This window comes from Lichenostomus cassidix, chromosome 9, assembly GCF_008360975.1.
Source record: "Lichenostomus cassidix isolate B80296 chromosome 9, HeHo_3.0, whole genome shotgun sequence".
Taxonomy (NCBI): domain Eukaryota; kingdom Metazoa; phylum Chordata; class Aves; order Passeriformes; family Meliphagidae; genus Lichenostomus; species Lichenostomus cassidix.
In genome coordinates this window covers 3,198,293-3,219,564 of record NC_139490.1, presented here as the reverse complement: position 1 = coordinate 3,219,564, position 21,272 = coordinate 3,198,293, and the positions used below count along the sequence as shown (strand labels likewise).

General features: G+C 42.3%; 1 protein-coding gene across 3 annotated transcripts in view; it reads left to right on the top strand.

Moving 5' to 3' along the window:
* Positions 1-21,272, top strand: part of GOLIM4 (golgi integral membrane protein 4) — a 29,599-nt gene that overhangs the window by 2,007 nt on the left and 6,320 nt on the right. Inside the window, exons 2-10 of one of the 3 annotated variants that reach the window (XM_085068974.1) lie at positions 10,445-10,519; positions 11,705-11,754; positions 12,503-12,556; positions 13,057-13,207; positions 14,397-14,479; positions 15,062-15,145; positions 18,236-18,403; positions 19,238-19,567; positions 20,766-21,004. In XM_085068974.1, the coding sequence (XP_084925100.1) occupies positions 10,445-10,519; positions 11,705-11,754; positions 12,503-12,556; positions 13,057-13,207; positions 14,397-14,479; positions 15,062-15,145; positions 18,236-18,403; positions 19,238-19,567; positions 20,766-21,004 (1,234 nt within the window). The remainder of the gene's footprint in view (positions 1-10,444; positions 10,520-11,704; positions 11,755-12,502; positions 12,557-13,056; positions 13,208-14,396; positions 14,480-15,061; positions 15,146-18,235; positions 18,404-19,237; positions 19,568-20,765; positions 21,005-21,272) is intronic. The other 2 variants (XM_085068975.1, XM_085068976.1) reach the window with 2 other exon arrangements.

The following is a 21,272-nucleotide window of genomic DNA, read 5'->3' as shown; positions in this document are numbered from 1 at the left end:
CAGTGTATTAATGGGAAATGTGAAATATGGGCCAGGATCTGATAACATTAATAGATTTGATGATCCATGCAATAAACTCACATGGTTCTGGGATCCGTGCCAGTGTATCAAGCCTATTAAGCAGGAGAATTTATCTATGCCAAGTATGGTAGCAGTAAACCCTGTTTAAAAAAATAATTACTGGCAATTAAGTCACAGAATAGCAGGAAAAATAAAATGTAACATTAAAAATTGGTTCTTTAAATTTTCCTGTGTTCTGGAAGTAGCTGTTATACTTAAGAGAGGGGGAGAGCCCAGAGGAATACTAAATGCAGCAGCAGCAGCTACTAGCTGCTTAATGTCCCACTAAAGTAAAGGGAAGTTATATGCCTGAGGACTTCAGAAGATTTGGGAAATAAACTTTTTGTCCCCATCTTTCTGAAATGGCCTCTGCTGTATAATCACCTGGATTTTTGCAGTAAGAGTTTATTAGTGAGGAGAGCACAGGGAATTCAGAGCCTGTGCCTGTCCCAAACACCTAGAGAGACACAAGCTGACTGGTGATATCCACCAGCAAACCCATTCCTGAACCTTTCCTATTCAACTCCGTGTTATGGAACAACAGGAGGGAATTTTCTTTAAGCAGGGACTTGGACACAACATAAAATGCTGGCAGAAAATCTTGTTTACAGGTGCAGTATCTGACTGCACTTTGAACTTCTGATTTTAGATGACCTGGATTTTAAATCAACAATGTTCCTGTTGCCAAAATGAAAAAAAAAAAACAACCCTATAAGAATATCTGAGCTACGTCTCTTGGCTGTCCAAAGTTTATTCCTTGAGTTTATTGTTCTATGAGAACAATAAAATTTAAGTAGTGCATTGGTAAAGTAATGCAACTTATCTTTTCCATGCAGCATAACCAGTTTCTCTACAGATCTTGGACTAGAGATAACTTTGGGGCCTGAATGGAAACACTCAGAAATATTTTTAAAAAGAAATCAGTTAAAGAGCAAAGTCAAAGGAAAGGAGAGTGCTGCATCAACAGAGTTCAGAGCGTTCACAGCTCTCCTGCATGATTGAATAAGACTGTAAAGCTGAGGAGAAAAGAGCACCTTGGACTTCTATTTCCTGAGCAACCATTCCTTCAGGAGGTTTCCGTAGGTTTAAATGTAAGCTAAAAAAATGAAAGGTAGCTTCTAAAAGTGGTGTTTCTGAGAATCCTGAGGCTGTATTGTGGCAGCCTGGCTGTGACCCTGGAAGTCTGAGTGGATTGAATTTCTTGGACAGTGAAATGTCACCTGTTATCTAAATTTTTGTGGAGTTTTGTTGTGACTGCTGGAGCCTACAAAGGCAGTTGCTTTGCTGATTGCACACAGAGGAGCTTGTGAGTGAAACTTGAGTCCATTTGTGAAATGCTTGAGGTTCATGGACACTCCTCAGTTTATGGGCAGGGTGGCAGTTTAGGACCTGAATGCCTTTGGTCTGCCCAAAATCTTAAGATCCTCAGCTGTAGCTCAGAGTGTAGTTCCCTTTACTTCCCACTGTCCCCTCTACTATTTTTAACGTGTTTTTTTTTTCTCATCTATGTAGGTAATAAAAACTTTCTTTTTGGTACTTGCCAGTTCTTCATGCCCAAATGAGCTGTTCTTTCTGTTTTTCCCTTGAAAAGCCAGCTGTCTTAGATTTTTATCTTTTTTCATTGCCTTGTTTTGCTCAAACACAACAGCACGTGGAGGAGGCTCAGTCTCCTGAGAATACATGGGCAAATACCAAGGCAGAATGCACAGATCACTGGGAAATGGTGCAGGAAGAGGCCTCAGAATCATTGAACACGCTCACCTGATCTGAAGAGAGCTGCACATGGCTCTGTTTTGGGCAGTTCTGCTCTCTCTGGTGTTCACAGCTCCAGCCACTCTGCTGAGAAGTGTCTGTGCCCCTTGGAATAAGGCCAGGGTACAAAGGGAAGGATGGCAGACCTGAGGAACACAATAACTGGGTTAGAAAGGCTGGGATGTTAAACTCACCCCATGCAGAAGATCACTTTGTAGGAGAATCTAAAACTCTGGCATTTTTCTCTGACGAAGTTCTGTTGGGCATGGAGAAAGTAGGGCAGCTTTTGTAATCCACAAAGGGAATACCAGGGGCAGAATTTAGAGATGACACAAAATTTTTTGGCTGTGAAAACCCAAAGTCATTGTTATCTATAAGGTCTTTCAAAGAGGAGCTGATCTTCCCAGTAAGCTGATTATTTTTAAATCTCATTCTCTCAGCACTATATACATTTGAAACATGAAGATAATCTTACTTAGTATTTTTTAAAATGATAAATGCAAAACTTGATGCTCTTTGCCACCTTTAAAGATGTCTCAAATTAGGTCTTGAACTATTGGCCATAAAGGAACAGGCTTCAGTTGCTGGAACAGAACCACACTGAGAGCTGCAGGTGAGCCTGATTGTACCTGGGCAGGATTGAAAATACCTACAAATGACTTTTTAGCCCTTGCAGCTTCTGTCTTCTCATCCTGTGGGTGTTAAGTAACCCCCTGTGTACTATTTTAATCTGTTTAATCTGTTTTAATCCCTAATCCTAATAACAGCCTACAGTTCGTGCCTTTTACTACCTTTAATTTTCCTGCTCTTTCCCTGAGAGTCTTAAGGTATCTGATGGCTTTGTGCAATCTCTGTGCAGGCTGAGACTGTCCTGTAATCTTGGGAGGCAGCCCAGCAGGGACTCTGGATTTGAGAGTTCCGAGTTTTCCCTGCTGTGGACAAGGTGTGGATTTCCTCAGAGGTTTCTGATCAGTGCTAGAAAGCACCAGCTGTGAAGCAAATGTAGATTCCTCTGTGCCTGTTGTGCCAATTGTCCTAAATGCAGGCTCTCTGTGGGGCTGACCTGTGTCAGATCTCTAGTAGCATTCTGTGTGTGGAATTGTTTAATGCACCACAGTACCAGGTCACAGTTCTGTGCCACTGCAGTGGTTAATATTTATCATATCTGCATGAAAACTGCACAGATGCCAAGGCTGCTCTTGGTGAACACATACAGATGGGGCTGTGCTTCACTATCACACCCCTCTTTTATTGTGTTTACTTCACTATCACCTCCCTCTTTTATTGTGTTTTAAACTTGTGCCTTGAGTTGGCAGAGCTGGGAAGAACCAACACTGCTTTTGATGGTTTATTTTTCACGTGCATCAAACAGAGCTTCATCTACTGCAGCTCCCATGTGGCTGGTTGTTCTTCCTAATAACAGAATCCTGAATTCCTGTCATTCCTATGACTTTCAGGTTGCACACAACACTGCAATACTTACTTTGATTGTTTTGTTGCTGTCTGAGAGCTCCACTGTAAGAGGAGAGGTTGGTTCTGTGTGTGCTTCCCCACCAGGTGCTGTGCTGCCTGCAGTGGTGAGCACAGCATCCCAAATTCTGCTACCTGGCTTCCTGAAATGGCATGCTTTGGTTTGTAACCTGCTCTGAGAACCTGGCTGTTGTACCTCCACTCACGTTTGCAATGGGTATTTAATGTTCTAAATACTTAAAACACATGAAATGGTTGAAATTGTGCAGAATTTTAGTGTGGAAGAGATGTTTGCTGTAATGTATACATATATGTGTGTATAAAACAAGATAGATACATGTCTGTTTTGCTTCTCAGCCTCAAGATTTTAGGATATCTAGAATTACCAAGCTTTCCTCATAACCCAAGTGCAGAAAAGGTGCCCAATCTCTGTTCAAATCAGTTAACTCAGGGAAGTTTGTTTCCAGCTCCACAGTGAGTAAGGGTCCTGCAGCTGAATTCTGTGACTGGAAAGATCAATTGAGCATGTGCCCATATTGATATATTTTTCATTCCCATAATCTCTGCCTGAGTGCTCTTAAATCACTTTCCTTGTAGACATAACAGTTGCAGGATAAATTTCTGCCAGTGCTGCAGCATTTGCTTCAGACAGAGCAGTCTGAAGGAATACTGAGCACAATAAGCTGATAGGGTGGGTTTGTTCCCTGGGTTTTGTGTTTCCCTTCCCCAGTTTGACACAAGACCTGGTAGCCAACATGATGCCAAACAGAGCCCAGGATTTGTTTCTGATGATGATTTAAGCCTCCTAAAGCTCGTCAGGGATGGATCTGTGTGGACACTTCAGAGCTGGGACAGGAGGGAGGCAGGATGGGTGGTGAGGTTGCATTCTGGCTTCCTTGACAGTGGTGTCCTGTCCTATATTCCTGCCTGCCTGAATTCCTAAGCCTTAAAAACGATATTCCAAGCACATTGGCTCATTGGGTTGGCTGCTTGTCAGCCTGTGTGTCTGGGTGGGGCAGCTTATGAGTAAGGTTTCCACCCTCTCTGAGATTGGAGTACCCATTATAGCATCTCTGATGTGCTGCTGAGGATATTGCCAGCAATTTGTGGCTAACAGAGTTCACTTTGCTCCTTTTGGAAGAGGATCCTTGCAGGGAAAAAGTAATTTAATCTGCCCTGCTGAAAGTCAGGTGCTGCTTTGAGGTTTGATGGTAATGAAAGCTAAATAAATCAGATTACTGAAAAAATGAGCTATAGAGAGCAACTAATTAAAGCTGAGTCCTTCGCTGGGTGATTTTTCTTGGGATTTTTAGGATTCAGGGGCATGAATTTCTAGTCCTGTTGGAGCCTGAGGTGAGCACTTGAGGAATTCGACCTGTTTGGATGCTGTCCTTGTTTAAGGAAGGGCCTTGTGAGCTGGATGCAGTTCTCATCTTTTTCTGATCATTTAGCTTGACCCAAACTTCTTGAGATTTTCTGCTGTGTACCATTAATTCAGAAATAAACTGCAATTGCTCCACCTCATCCTCTAGGTTTTCCCCTTCCCCTAAGGTATCTGAAATTAGCTTGGTATCTTCTTTTCCTGAGGTGACTGAGATCCCAGAGTTTGGCAGTCATTTCCAGGACTTAATGAGAGAGATGATGAGAGAAGTATGGTCTGCTTGAGCTCCCAGAGGGCAGAGTAAGGAGCCTGCTCCTATCCACACCACCACACTCCAAAAAGCCATTTTCAGTCCAAAAATGAATCACTAACTCAAGCTCTTGATTTCTCAATTCAGTTTGTGTGTATATAGATTGCTGTTCCTTTTCTTCAGGGCCTATTTTGCACTAGTTTCTGAATATAGATATTTATATAGATCCTGACACCATGTAGATGCAATCACTACACCTTCATAAAAATTGGTGAAAAGTCTAAAACAATTTTTGAGAAATAGAAACAGGCCCTTGTTTCCTGGAGCTGAGGATTGAGCAGACCCAGATATTCAGAGATGATGTGAGAAGAAAACTGTTGTCTCTGCAGCTTTTATCAAAGTTTGTGTGTTTTTCTGCTAATTTGAGTCTAAAAGGTTTTGTTTGAGCTATTTGCATTTATCATCACTCCAAAAACAGAGAAAGCCTTTATCATCTGTTGGTGTATAGAAAACAGCAAGGCAAGGTGGGATGCTGATCCCACCTGTGCTACCAAAGATTGGAATAAACCTTTTGTGGAGTGCACTGGAAATCTTTTCTGGAAAACATGGATCTCCTTCCTAATAAAAGTCAGTTCTGAAGCCTATCTGTAAGGGATTAAATATTTAATCGCATTTAATACCCCTTCTCCAACGTATTTTTAGCAGCAGCTATTACAGTTTACCGTTAGAACATGATAAATCCTTCTCTCTGTTCCAAGTTATCTTAAATCTGTTGTTTCCTAGAGATGTTACTGACTTCTAAGAAAGGCAGAATGTGAGGCAGGGTGGAGTAAAAGGATTCTATTAAATGCAGATGTTTGCTGCAGTTTAGAAATTAATTTTCCTGTCATTCTTACAATTTAATATATGTCACAATGATTTCTTAAAAATACAAGTGTGTTTTTCTGGGGTAAAGTGCATTAATGTGCCAAATTCCCCAGCATTTCCCATTTTTCCAAACTGCAGTCAAAACAAAACTAGAACCAGTTACTGGAGCTTTTTAGTTAGATCAGAACTTCTTAGTGGAATACTGAGTAAGTCAGAAGAACAGGTTTATTTTAATTGATAACTCCTTTTTGGTGCAGGATCTCTGAAACCAGATGTTATGATTTCTCTTAAAAAAAAATCTGAAGATCCAGATATTAAATACAAACTTTTCAAATTATTAATATTCTGAGCAACATAAATGACTGGGGAATTCAGTCAAAGCAGAGGTCATTCTTAAGCACAACTGCCAATGCATAGTTTGGTTTTCCAGGAGGAATTTGACATGGCTGTCTGTAATTAGACAAAACCTTTATTTGATCATGCAAGTAAATTGAAAAATGTAAGAGTTTGTTTTGAAGTGAAGGTAATTCTCACAGTCCACTCAGTTCCAGCTGTGGTTTGCAGAGAGCAAAATGAGACCAGTCCATCCCTGCCTGGGTGCAAAACTGTTCCATAATGAAGCCTCACACACCACCAGTTTCACGTTATCTTGGCTTCTGTTTCTCTCCTTTTTGTGTAAATTCAAACCAGAAAACTTCAAGGGCATAAATCATTAAATAGCTGTGATATTTTGTTCAACATATTGTAAATATTGTGGCATGGAGCAACCTGGCATAGTGGAAGGTGTCCCTGCCCAGGGCAGGGGGTGCAACAAGATGAGCTTTAAGGTCCATTTCAACCCAAACCACTCTAATAAATACGTTTTTTTTGTAATGTTGTTTCTTTGTGCTATCCTTAAAACACACTTGCTAGTCCTTGTTGTGGGAATACTTCTATTTTTTTTAAAGATATTTGCAGTGACACTGGAACATCCATTTATTGCTAAACCCTCAACTGAATCTCTGAAATAGATGGAGCTGCTCTGTGATGCTGTGGCCAGCATGGCTTGTACTGTGGTGGAGAATCCTGCTGCTTGTCCAGCAGCTACCCACACTTTGATAATCTGTTTCTGATAAGATTATCAGTGGTGAAATCAGTGGATCTCGTTTGAAAGCAGATGCACTGATTTAAATGCAGAGGTGGAACTTGGGGAGCAGGTGTTGCTGTGTTAATAACATCTTCTTCCAGCATGAAATGTGTCAGAGGAGTCATGAAATATCTTCTGCGATCAAAATTTTAGTTATTGCCATTGGATTAGAGAATTTATCCTATATCCTGTATTGAAGGCATCCTTCTTTGGCTCATGGAAATGCTTTACTTCCATCAGGAAGTAAAGCATCTTTTCCCATGGGTTCACATTTTAAATAGTTCTATTTGCAGTGACAAGAATTGGGAATTCACTATTTTCATAGCAAGTCTATGTTCTACAGACCTTTGCAGTGTTACTAGAGAAGTGCCAGTGTGGTTTACCCCACGCTGCTGATTCAGTTCAACTCTGCCACAGTGTGAGGGAAAATAACACTGAGTGTTGCCAAGACTACTGAAATCTGCTGGGTTTATGTAAAAGGTATTGCTGTAAGCTCAGAGAGGGACTTCAGAATTGTGTAACAAACAGTCATGTTGAAATTAGTAAAATTTCTTGCATCAAATATATATTAAATCCCAATGTAATCTTCATTTTCCAGTATTTGGAATAGTGGAAGCAGATGGGGCATTTTAGACTCTGGGATCCTTCTGATCAAATGATTAAAGTTAACACAGTCACAAAATTGCTGGTATTGTGAACCAGGAAATGCTTTCTTTTAAATATACAATAATGGCTTATTTTGCTTAATAATACCTTTATTGCTTAGAGGTGCAGAGCAGAGATAAGAGAAGGAACCATGACTGTTAAATAATCTCAATTTCATCACCTCCCGATTCCTGTGTTGCAATTAACGTTCAGCACTGCTCAGAGTGGTGTAATGTGGGACCATGCAGGGCATCCCACACCTCCCTTATCCCTCTTTTTTTTTCTTCATGGGGAAAATCTTAAGTCAAGGACTTGATTTTATTGGGATCAGTTCAAGGACTGTTCAGTGTTTCCTTGTTGAAGGTGAAAGGTCTTTATTGTGCTGTGACATTACAGTTCTGGTTTTGGGCTCTTTGAGTTTGTTGTTCTTTGTTCTTTTCTGTAAGTTACATTCCGTAGGCAATTTCAAGAATTAAACTGACACCTGCAGTAATTCCTTCTTTGGAATAGTGCCTATTAGCCATTAGATGACATTTCCCCCCCTTTTTTTTTTACCATTCTATGAAATATAATATAGAAATAAAGTCCAATTATTTGTGCAAAGATCACTACAAAATTTAAAGCTTACACTATGAAAAATTATTTGTGCATCCCAGCAGTAGGATTTTGTCAGATTCCTTCTATAGGTTCCACTCCTTACTGGCAAGCCTCCTACAGAAAACCTGATTTTCAGTGTATTTATTTCTTTCAGATTCTTGCTCAGACATCTCATATCCAGGCTGTCAGCAAAGCAGGAGAAATCCCTTCTGCAGTAACAAGTCCTTTGCAATTTAGGCTATTCTGAAACTTCCTCACTGGTGGAAATAATTCGTATTTATGGGAGATTAACACCTATATGTACTTATAAAATCTGACCTCAAACCTACTGCCCAAAGGAGCAAGTGAGAAAACTTGGAACTGTTCTATGGTAATAATTATTGTTAATCAACACCTTCAGTACATTGCACATTATGGACTTTTATCAGAGAGAAACGTGTTGAGCCAAACAGTAAATGACCCACAAGGGCAGAGGTGTAGGAGGAGGTTTTTCTTTGCCCTTTTTGGTTGCCTCAAGGGCTGGTTTAGGACTTCTCCAGCTTCATCCCACTGTTTTAAGGGTCAGCACACAGCAGGTGGAGGAGAGGATGCACTGCCTGTGTTCAGGGTGAAACTCAGAGCTCAGCAGTGATTCTCTGAGCTCTCAGAGGTCTCTAAAGCCCAAATCCTGCTTTCTCCTGCCCCTGGGCTGGGTTTGCTGTGAAGGGTTTTTCCCCACACACACACTTGTTAAAGCACCAGGAAGAGCTCTGGAAGGTGCACTTGCAGATGGAGAGGTGCAATGGAAAATGTGACCTCCAAATCCATTTGTGGTTTGGTGTGTTTGCCAAAAAGCCTGTTCCACCCTGATTGCATGGGAGGGGAAGCCCATTATGGATTTTCATTGCTCTCCTGAGCTGCTGTGCTACAACCACTGTTCCTTTTGCACAATAATTCAGCATTCACCACCTTCAGAGCCCAAATAAAACCATTCCTGTAATGCTGCCTTTTTTTTTTCCCTTCTCCAAGCCTGCTGCTGGTGACTTTGTGAATATTCTCTGCCTGCTTGTTTTCTTACAGAGGGTGTTGATACATTGACTCATCTTGACTGATGCCCTTGACTTTAGCAGATAAATAGCAAAGTGGAGATAGGTGCCAGGGATTGATTAGCAATCCAACTTCTGAGCCACCACGTAAACACTTGCAGATAAGCCTGCAGAATGCACCTTGGTGGAATTAAGAACATGTTTTAAGGTGCAAGAGGAGTTTTCTGTGGCTGCCAAGATACAAATCTTTATTTGAGGCGTCTTGTTGAAGGCTTGTGTTTACCAATGGTTTATTCTCATAGTTTTGGTGGAAAAATCACCCATTGTTCTAACACAAATTAATAACTCATTAAAAGAATGCAAACTGTAATTAGGGCAGTGAAAGCTACTTGTGTTAAACTGACCTTAGACACAAATAATTGTACATTCCCGTAAGGTTTAATTAATATGTTTGCTGCAGGCTTGGCTGTTTCAGATAACGAGAGGTGAGGCAAGGGTAAATAGGGACTGATGTGCCACATCCCAGACTCTGTGTCCAAAGCATGGGCTGAGTGAAATCCTGCTTTACTGGCAGCCAAATGGAGCTTTGTGTCAGAGGATGTTGGATGTTCTAAACACACCTGGATACAGCAAAGCCATAAATGTAACCTCACTTTGGGATGGTGTCTGCAAAGGAGCCGTGGGCAGCTTGGACAGCCTTTGGGAGTCATTTTTGCAGGGAGATAGTGCAAAGGAATACTGTATTCCCAGTTTTTGGAAGAATTTAGGATGTCTCTCGGGTTCCCCATGTCTCTGCTGCACCTCTCAGAGCTGTCCTGCCCTTGGGCATCTCCCTCCCCTCCTTGTGACACTTCGTGTGCTGCCAGGAATTCCTCTGGCAGCAGAGCTGTCCTGTCTTACTTCCTTGTCTGTGTGCAAACAAGGCAGGGGAGGATGGAAACGTGGAAAATGTCCCTGCATTCCTGAGAAGGAAAGAGGATTTGGTAGCTCCACCACAGCTGGCTGCCTCCATAAACAAATCACTCTCCTGGTTATCACATTCCATGCTCAGCAATGCAAGTAACCCAGAATTTGGGATGGATAAGAGTGTGCAAAAAGGAAAAAAGTCACTGTCACAAGTGGTACAAGCAGCCCTTTATCCCATGACCTCATTCCACTTGTATTTTCCTGGTGCAATCTGTGCCAGCACTCCCTGGGTGTGTTCGGGGTGGGTGGTGGGGTTTGTGAATGTAACTTTTGAAATGAATTGTGTGCAAAATTTCTCTTTTCAGTTGTGTACGAGCACCGGTCAAGATTAGAAAAGTCATTACAAAAGGAAAGGCTGGAACATAAGAAAGCAAAAGAAGGTAAAAATGTGCTTTTCACTTTGACATTTAGCTTGATTATAGTAGAAAGTGATTTCAAATGGTTTTTCTTCAATTTTAAATGAGTTGGATAACATATTATCCATATATTAACATTCACTTGGCAGAGCTGTGCTGGTCTTTCTAGTGGTTCTTTTTTATTTAATCTTTTTTAATCAGATCTTTTTAAAAGTAATCATCTTTTTAATACTGTTTACAGATCACTGGAACATGAACTAATATACCCAGAGAATATGTTTGTATCCATGTACATAAACCCAACACGTAGATGGGGTATGGGCGTGTGTAAATCCTGTCCTGGCATGCCAAAAATTCCAAACTTGTACCAAAACCATGGGAACTTTTCCTGCATTCCATCAAGGGGAAATTAAACTCTGGATCAGTACTTTTACATGTGCTGTGGGGTGAACACATGCTTACATGCCTTTTCCTGACTAAAACTGAAGTTCTAGGCGTGTGTGAGGCAGAAATGTTGGCACAAGTTGTATTTCTTACACCTCTGGAAGTTCAGCAGGATCCAATCCTCTGAGTTTCCTCAGTCTCTAAATTCACTGCAATTTTCAGAGTAGAGCCTCTCTTCTTCCTATAACTGAGGACTCAGCTGCTGAATTAAAATATTGCTTTAGCAAAGCTGAAAAGCAGTAAGAAATGATTCTCACCGTTTAGGTCTTGGTGGGTTTCTGGTGCCATCTAGTGTAGAACAGTCCTGCTGCTGCCTGAGGCTGAGACATCTTTTCAAACCCTGAAAAGAAAGAGGATTGAGAAATAAATGAGGAAATGTTTAATTGTTTCCAAGAAAACACCATTTATAAATGTCCTTTTCCTTTTGAATGATGCCTCTTGGGCCTCTGCTGAGAGAGTTCATGTAACAGATTTAATTACTCATCTATAGATTTGAGCCTGAACTCTGCATCTCTCACTGTGAGATGAAACTTTGAAGTGAAACATTTTTTTAAAAGTATTTTGTCAAAATTTGTGCATTTTGTCAAATTCTCCATAGGTTGCTTTTCTTTTTTTTTTTTTTTTAAGATCCTTTTGAAAATTGTTTCTGCATAAATATTTAGCTCTTAAAGAGAATTTATGTACTGAACAGTCAAGTTATTCAAGCACAGATTCTCGTCTTCCTGGTGGTTTTTTTTCATCAGTACTTTCCCTTTCATGTTGCAGATTTTCTTGTTTATAAACTAGAAGCACAGGAAACACTAAATAAAGGAAGGGTAAGTCATCATTCCTAGTACAAGTTTTTAATAGCTGATGCTATTTGAGTTGCAAGGGAAAGGAAATGCTTTGCAATTATGACTGTTCAAAGGAAGAGGTCTTGCAAAATACTAATTGAAAGAGCTCTCACTTATCCCAGTTCTAGCCTGCATTCATAAGTGCTCTCCAATTCCTAATTATTTGAGCTATAGTAGGTGATACTAATATCTCTCGAGAAAATTAATTTAGAAAATAATCCCCCTGTTTATATTATGGTAGTTCAAACGTAGTGTTGTTATGTTTAAGGGGAAAGGGGAATAAGAAGGTGTTAGAAATCTTTTTGTAGCTTAGCCCACAGGGAAAAGAACAGTGACAGCTTTCTAACACATGGGCTTTGAACTGGAAAGTATAAAAACATCAAGACACTTTGTTTTATATACCAAGTGCCAGAAGGAAAGCTCTGTCTGGCAGAGGACCCAGAGACCTGTAGAGAACTCTTTATAAAGCAAGTAAATTAGGATTTTATGGCTATTTCATGTTGAAACTGGGGAGCAGTTTGGGAGCTGAATAACAGGAGTTAAAATAGGTTGTGCTGCAGCAGTGCAGATTGTAGGAGCTTGCTCTGCTCCAGAGCCAGGGGAGAGATGGATTCATTTCCTGGGGAGTTCCAGCCCTTGGCTGGTGGCTCCCAGAGAGCTGCATGTGCAGAGCTCAGAGCAGGGGCAGGGTGGTTTTGTTTTCTAACAAAATGAGTGTTTTGTTTTCCAGCAAGACTCGAACAGCAGGTACAGTGCCCTGAGCGTGCAGCACCAGATGCTGAAGGTGAGTGACTGGGACAGCACAGCACTGTGGGACTGCTGGTGCTGGGGAGACACAGCCTGCATGGGTTCTGGGGTTCCCTGCAGGTATCAGGGTGTGCACAGTGCCTTCCTCTTAACTTCTAAAAGATGTTTTCCTGCAGTTTTTCCTAGTCAGGCTTTCTGCTGGGTTATTTAAACTTATCAGATGTAATTACTTGTAGGGAATGCTGACTTATCAGCCCTCTGAGATTTTGGCACTTTAGGATTTTCTTAGACACATCCAGCAGCTCCCAGGGGGCCACTGCAGCTCTGGGGTGAGGTGACAGCCCTGGAACAGGAGCCTGCTCATCACAGAGATCATTTTGTGCTGGAAAGGAGCTGCAATGTGCATGCTTTGAATAATAACCTTCCCGTTATGAATGCTTCCTATTCATCTGCACTTATTAAACAAATTGCCAAAGACAATATTAGCCAGATATGCAGATCCAGAGCTGTTCCAGTGTCCCAACTTGGTGTTTGCAGAGTCAACACGAAGAACTAAAGAAACAACATGCTGACCTTGAGGAAGATCACCGAAAACAAGGAGAGGAGTTCAGCAGGACGTTCAGTGATCACAAGGAGAGGTACCTCCAGCTGCAGCAGGAAAAGGAGCAGGAGATCTCCAAGCTGAAGGGTAAATTTAACCTGTGTCTGGCTGCCCATGTGAAATTTGGTGTGGTGTGAGAGAGGCATTTTCTCTGTTCTCACTCACAGGTCATTCATGCATCTTCTGCCACCTGACAAGTTACATTTTATTGGTAAGGTTTTGTGGCCTCTCCCTGAATTCTGTTCTTGTGTGCTTTGTGTTTCTCTCTGGTTTAGAGAAATAGTAAAAAATTCAGCCCTTAAAAAAAAAAAAAAGCCTGTCAGGTGTCAGAGGTTGTTGAGCCAGCCTTCAATTTTTAATTCTAAAACTTGCATAAACTTGGAAAAAAAGGTTTGTCTCTTCTTTTTTGTAACTGAAAGGCAGTCTATTTGCCACTTCTAGCAGAGATTTAGTTGTGCCTCTTCTTGCAGAGATTTTATATACATTTTTTACCTCCTTTTCCCCTACATTTACCAGCTCCTCTGGAGCCCACTGCACTTGTACACTTGGATAATGAATTCAGTTTTACTCTTGGCACCCAGTTTCCTATTAGAGATTCTGGGCAGCTTTCAGGCCTTTTCCATCCTCATTACACAATTCCATAGAACAAAAGGATGGGATTGTGTCCATCAGGACCTTCTCTGCTATGTGTCCCTAACACATGGGCTGGTTCTGGAGCTGTTTGCAGTTTTGTCTGCAGGAGGTTCTGCAGGCAGAGCTTGGTTGTTGCCTCCACATCAACATTGTGTAAAAAGTGGGAATAGAAGCCTTTCCCTGATCCCAGGAGCTTTTGGAGCATGGTGTCCACCTGGGCATCCTTTCCAAAGGAGTAGCTGGGTGCTATGACAGAAAATTCTCACTTGCCAGATGTGATGTGGGGAAAGGGAGGAGGGTGCCTTCCTCTCTGCCTTTTCAGGATTTAGATCTCCATAGGGAGTTTTGCCATCTGCAGTGCCCAGCAGGAGCAGTGATGCAGAATTCCAGGTGCAGACTGGGTGCAGTGATATAAAATTTCACCAAATGTTACAATTTTCTGCTTGAAAATGTAAAGCTTTTAATAGGGCTGGGGAGAGAGGTAAGAAAAACAAACCATACAGTTATTCTACTTAATTTTTACTACAGCAGTCGTGTGGGATTTTATGTAGATTGTGTTATAGTTTTCATTTTGGTGCTTAGCCTGGGTTTATAAATCCAGCCTGGTTTAAACTCTGTATTTATTTTGATTTCTTTTCAACAGAATCCCTGTATAACTTACGGGAGGAGAACAGGCAGTTGAGAAAAGCTCACCAAGACATTCACACCCAGCTACAGGATGTCAAGGTAGGCTTTGCTCTCAGGATTACTTTCGAGATCAGGAAAAATATTCCCAAGTTTTCCCAAGCCCAGAGCAGGCTGTGCTGCAAACTTGTAGTTTCTGTTATGTGGGAAAAAGGAGAGGAATATGGCTGAATTGGATTTCTTACCGTTGGCCACCTGCACTTTAGGTACGTGCCCATTAAAATAAAAACCACAAAAAACCAAAAAAAAAAAACCAGAAAAGAATTTAGTATAGAAATTAGAATTGGGAATTTCATCTTACAAGTTGAGAACTGAGTTTTGGTAAAACTCAGTGCCTAATGTGTTCTAGCTCTGTTTTTTTTAAAGCATTCATCAACATCTACCCCAGCTTTAATTTTATTTTAGTTACACAAATGCTGGCCTCCAAATTTCCTTCCCTGGTGTGCTCACTTCCTCTGTCTGTTTAATATGCATTCCACGTTAAATAAGTGCTGTCATCCCAGCTCAGGGTTTTCTTCTCAAAATAAATTGAATTATCTTCCTAGTTCAAAACCCCCCAGCCTCCCTGACTGATCTTCAGAACGAGCTTTATGTGAAACATGTGATGTTCTTCTTTTTGTGTAGCAACAGCATAAGAACTTGCTGTCCCAGCACAACGAGCTTGTGGTGACATTGGAAGACCACAAGAGTGCACTAGCTGCTGCTCAGGTCAGAAGGAAAGCAGCTCCTGCTGGCTCTCAGCTTCCCCAGTCTGTCTCTGCTGCCCCAGCTGCCTGCAGGGTGCTGCATGTGCCTTTGGCATGGGGATGCAGCGGGAATGCTGCCCTGGCAGGGAGTGCATGGCACGGAGGAGCTGCTCCTGAGAGGCTGCAGCAGCTCCCAGGGTGGGCAGGAGGCAGAGCAGGCTGTGGCCACGGCCCAGCAGTGCATGTGTGTTCCTCAGAGAGAATCCTTCTGCTTCCCTGAGAGCTCTCAGTGCCTTTCTTTCTCTGTCTTCTCTGGTGGAACTCTGTTAGCTGAGCATCCACACCCTGACCTTCGTATTCATCCTTACACAGACCTGGGTGATGGTGGAAAATCTCTTTTTGTGAGGCTTTCATAGAATCACAGGATGGTTTGGGTTGGAAGGGACCTTAAAGCTCATCCAGTGCCAGTCCTGCCATGGCAGGGACACCTTCCACTATCCCAGGCTGCTCCAAGCTCCATCCAGCCTGGCCTTGGACACTCCAGGGATCCAGGGGCAGCCACAGCTTCTCTGGGCAGTACAAATCAGTGCAGCAGCAGCAGAACATATGTGGAGATATATATGAAGGAATGAAAACTCCAGGTGGAACTCAAATCAGTTTTTAAAAGAACAAGCAGCATTAAGTTGCTGAAATGTCATTTTCAAGTGAACTATCCACGTAGCACAAACTGTTGCAGGCTCAGTCAGCTGTGCCAGTACAAGCTGTGTAGGCCACAGGGAATCTGAAAACAGGAGTAATGTTGGAGCAGAGGAAGACTTTTGGTGAAAGATCAGAGGGAAAGGCAATGAGGCAGTGTGAAGTTATTTTTATTCCTGACTGATTTTCTTCATTTAGGCATTTTCACAGTCCACAAAATCATTAGCAGCATTAAAAGCATTGAGTCTAATGATTTTTTTTCCCCCAGTTCTGCTTGTTGTGCATGTCAATATGTGTAGATACTCAAAAAATAGGGAAAGATCAGTATGATCCCTCACAGACTGAATATCTGAAGAATCATAATCTGCAGTACTAAACTACACTGGCAGCTAATTTTGAGCTCTTCTCCCCCTGGCCACATTTGCCATTTGTGTGGTGTGTGTTGATAACATCTGAAATTCCACAAGGCCACATGTAGGGGCTGATTGAAGCTTCACCAAATCCAAAGGGAAGCTCCACACACTCCTGGCTTTGATTCAGTTCGTTAATTAGAAAGCCTGTGTCACACAAAGCCTTTGTGTCTGCAGTCAGGGGGTGACATTTGTCCTGTGGAGAGAAGGGTCTTGCACATGCCTTCAGAACAGAAGGTATTTCACACTTGTGTGTAGTTTCTCCTGCAAACCAGCTGCAGAGAGTTCCCCAGGGATTCTTTCACAGCTCTGTAATTGAACCCTTTATTTCTAGGTGTGCTCTAGGCATTGAATACCAGTAGTCAATACTGCAGTAACACATTTGTGATCTGAATCTGTAAAGCACTGTAGTCTTTGTGCTTTTCCACAGCCAGCCAGATTAATTATATATTTTCATAAACCCTGTTTTCTGCCAGTATCAGCACCCTTTAAGGTGTGGTCTTGAATCAGAATGTTGAGTTTAGTGACTCTGCAGTAGAACAGAGTGCTTGAGTTGTGATCTGGCTAGGCACTGTTTAAATATCATGGAATGATTTGGATTGGAAGGAACCTTTAATATCATCTCATTCCACCCCTGCCATGGTCAGGGACACCTTCCACTAGCCCAGGTTGCTCCAAGCCTCATCCAACCTGGCCTTGAATTCTTCCAGAGATGGGGAATTCACAACCTTTCTGGGCAACCCTGTGCCAGGGCTTTACTACCCTTACAGTAAAGAATTTACTCTTAATATCAAATCTAAACCTTCCCTCCTCTCCAGGTGAACACCCCCAGCTCTCCCAGCCTGGCTCCAGAGCACAGCTTGGAGCATCTCCATGGCCTCCTCTGGACTCATTCCAGCACATCCCAGTATGTTCATCTCTCTGCATGGTCACCAAGTGGAGACCAAAAAAAAAACCAAAAACCAAAACCAAACCAAACCAAAACAAAAAACCCCAAAAAATAACAACAACAAAAAAAACCAAACCAGAGACCTGTGTATTAGTCCTTTGTTCAGTAAATACTCCTTTTCCCCCTAAAGTTTCTTACTGTCCTCTCCAGCAGTTGATCAGGGAGCAGAAGCATCAATCACTGTGCACTCTGCTTTCCCTTCAGGCTGATCTGTTTTAAGGGGTGCTCAGACACACCCAGCACCTCCACTGGAGCAGCAGGGAAACTCTCTCTTGGGGCATCTGCTGTGTATGCAGCTGGTCAGCTTTTATCCATCCTGCCCACCGCAGAAAATCCACTTTCATTGGAAATCTTTCTGCTGCAGAGCCAGGGATTGGGGTACCAACCCTGCTGGATTTTCTTTAGAGCTTTTTGATCCTGATCTTGTCCAAAGCTAAACAGCAGATCAGATTAGAGAATTTTATTGTTGCATTTCAGGAAGGCCTTAGAAATTTACATTTTCCTTCTTTTCTTTTTTCCCTTCTTTTTTTCCCCTTGCTCTTCGCCACTGGTGTACTGTGACTTTCTTTGCCTCAGTTCTGTGTGTTGGCTGTTGTCTTGTCTAACACCTGTCTAAATGTTGAGCATTTGGCATTTTCATGACATGGAGATGTACTTTAAAACTTCTGTTTCTGAAAGAACTGCACTTCTTTCTACCGGCAAAGGAGAAGTTGTGGTGCTCTCAGTTTCCCTCGCTTTAGTCTGCCAGGAAAGCTGCATCATCCCCTTCTGACACTTCTCCTGCTTGGCATGAATAAAACAACTCCTCTTCTTTGTCCCACAGAGATGTTTTTAAAACACTTTGTATGCATGTGCACTTTGGCTGAAAAGATCCTGATGGATCAGTGTAATCTAATGTGTGGAGAAAAAATTTCTATTTTTAAAAGCTCCCATCCCTTCTCCTCCCTGGAATATCAAATCTTTCTACCACCTGTCCTGCCAGCAACTTTACTCCGAGGTGACTACATTTGATTTAGAAATGAATTTGGACACACTATAATTAACATGTTGGCTTTAGACTCAGGTGGAGGAATACAAACAGCTGAAGGACACGCTCAAAAAAATCCCAAGTTTCCAAGAGCCGGAGAAGCTGGAAGGAGGGAATGAACAGGCCGAGGTGAGGGGAACATCCCCCCACAGCCACCTCCCGGAGCACCACCCAGCTGGGGCTGAGCAGCAGCAGGAGGTAAAGGGCTACACACACCCCAGGAATGGTTTTTATCCAGCAAAACGTGTGCAGTGTTTCCTAAGAGTGTGTATTTAATTGTGCACCTTTGTCAGTTGTGGAGGAAAGGGCTGAGGAATGGTTTCATCTTGTTGAGTAGAAGGAAAATCTATTCATGATGACCTTTTCTCACATGGGTGTAAGCCAGTTTTAAGTAGATTTATGTCAGCTGGTTTAAGAAGTTGCTAAAAATCTAAGTTTTTTGAATAAGCAGTCTAAAATTTTAGCTGTCTAAAGTGTTACAGAAAAGCTTTAACAAGTTCTGAAGAAATTTTTCTTTTATAAAGTTCCAGTGGCACATTAAAGTCAACGTATTTAAAATTGGCACGCCAATGTTCAAGCAGAAAATGCGTAATCTAGAAGTTAAGAAAAATCAGTTGTGATTTTGTTTTACAAGAATTCTTGGCCAGCAGAACCTAGAGGAAATAAAAATCATGGAATCATTTAGGTTGGAAAAGAACTTTAAGTCCAACTGTGAACCCAGTTCTGCCAAAGCCTGCACTAAATGGTCTCTAAAATACAAAGTTTGCTTTGTAGAATTGTAAGAGCTTTTGTTCCACTTCAGATAAAATGACGCTTAACCTACTCAGTGATGGAGCTGTACAACACCTCGTGTAGCTGTGCAGAGCCACAAAGCAGGCACTGGCACCATTTGGCAGCAGTAGCTCATTCCAAACCAGGCATTTGGCCCTCCTGACAACAGCTCCAGGCTGGGATAAAGGATCCAAGTCTGTCTTTGGCTCTCTTGAAGCTGAAATCCATCACAACACACATAATCCTGTGTCTGTTTTGCAGAATGAGAAGCCAAGAGAGGGAGAAGAAATAAACACCCAGGAACAGGACAGGGCTGAGCGTTTCCATGAGCAGGGAAAAGCTCACGAGGGCCAGAATGGCAAAGAGCTGAACATCCAGGAGCAGCAAGAAGCTGGAGAGGATGAGGAGCAACAGGCAGATCAGATGGAGGAAGAACGCAAAAAGGAGCTTGAAGAGGAAGAAATGGAGCAGGCAGGGCAGCCTGAGCACCTGGAGGAGGAACAGGACCAAGTCCCAGAAGAGCATGAATGGAAAAAGCAGGAGCAAAAGGAAGAGGAAACCAACATGTTGGGTGATCACCTGCAGGCAGAGGTAGGGAGCTCTTTTCTAATTTATTAAATGTTTAAATGGAGGCTTCTCTTACCGTTGCTGGCCATGCATTGCACTCATCTATTTCTAGGCAAGATCAATTTTTTTTTTATAAAAAGTTTGGGATGCAGAGCACTCACTGGTTTTTTAGATAAATTTACTGTCAGATTTATAGAAAATTTGGGATTCAAAGCACTTGGATGCAGAAGACTCAGGCTCAACTTGAGCACACTTGTACTGCTGTGCTGGCCAGATCTTAATGAACATTAATTCTGCTGATAAAAAGCAACAGATGGGGGAAAAAAAAAGAGCAGCAGACTGAATCTTGTCTCCCACTTTACACCTGAGACCCGTGGTAGCTGGTGAAGAACTCAGCAGGTGGGAGTGAGGCTGGGATGGAGAAATGTCCTGCTTTGGTAATTTGATGCATCTCAGCAAATTGCAGAGTGTTTCCTTGTCAGAGATACCTGCCTTCTGCCAGCTAAATGCTCACTGGCATTTGACAGGGAATTTTAACTGCCAGACAAACATGACTAAAATAGCCAGGGGAAATCAGTGTGCATCTCTAAATAAAACCAGCAAATCCTGCATTTACATTCTAGATTGGATCTGCAGTGGAAAATGGATTTCACTGGTCTCACTTTAGGCTTTGTAAACACTTTCTCTCCTGGCAGATTAATTGTGTGACTCTGGTGTAATGAGAAGCTGTTGCTGAGGCGCTGAAGAGGTGCAGAGGGTCAGAGCAGCAGCAATGGGTTAAGCTGTGAAACTGGAGTTACTTTAAATTATTGCTGAGTGTAGAAAAATGTGCAGTGTCTCACTTAAGGCTAAAAGCAACTCCCACTTAGATGATCAGTTAAATCAATGGAAACTTTTGCTGTGTTATCAGTCATCAAAACCTCCTTCTACCCTGTAATATGTTGGGGGGGTTATTATTATTTGTAAGAAAAGCATGACTTTCCTCAGCCCACAATCTCCTCTTTCTTCCCCAAATCCTCCACAAACACTGCAACACTTCCATTCTGTGTTCCAAAAAATGTTTAACTTTTAGCAGAGACAAGAAAACTTACAAATAGCTTTGCTCTAATTTTGCCTATTGCATGGAGCACCTGCATATTTTTCCCTCTGGACAGATTTCTCCCTGCTTGTTTCTGATCATTGAGAGGATGATTAATCTGTGACTAACACATTTCTGTGACAGATAACACCAACCAAAGCTGTGCCAAAGAGACAGAAACCAGCTTATGAGCAGCAGCTGGAGCAGCAGCATCTTGGAGCCCAGAGAGCAGAGGAGGCTGAGCAGCTCCGGCAGCACCAGGAATCTCTGCACCAGCAGAGGCTGAGAGAGCAGCTCCTGAGGCAGCAGCAGCTCCAGGACAGAGAGCTCCAGCTGCAGAGACAGGCAGAGCAAGGGGAGAAGCTCTACAAAAACCGCCTCAGGTTCAGTTCTCCTTCATGAGTTTGTCGTGGTTTGTGCTCTGGGTTTTGTGTTGTCAGCTCTGTTCTGCTCCCTCATCCCTGAGGGCAGATTTCCAGGGGGTACTACTGACTGATTCTCTGAAGAGCTGGAGGTTTGTTTCCTAAAATTCAGAGTCCTGGCTGTACTCTTAGCCTGACCCATATCCATCAGGACTGCAGACTCCACATACAGAGACACACAAGCACAAAGTCAGTGGTGCAGCACGAGAAAGTCTCTGGTCCATCAAGC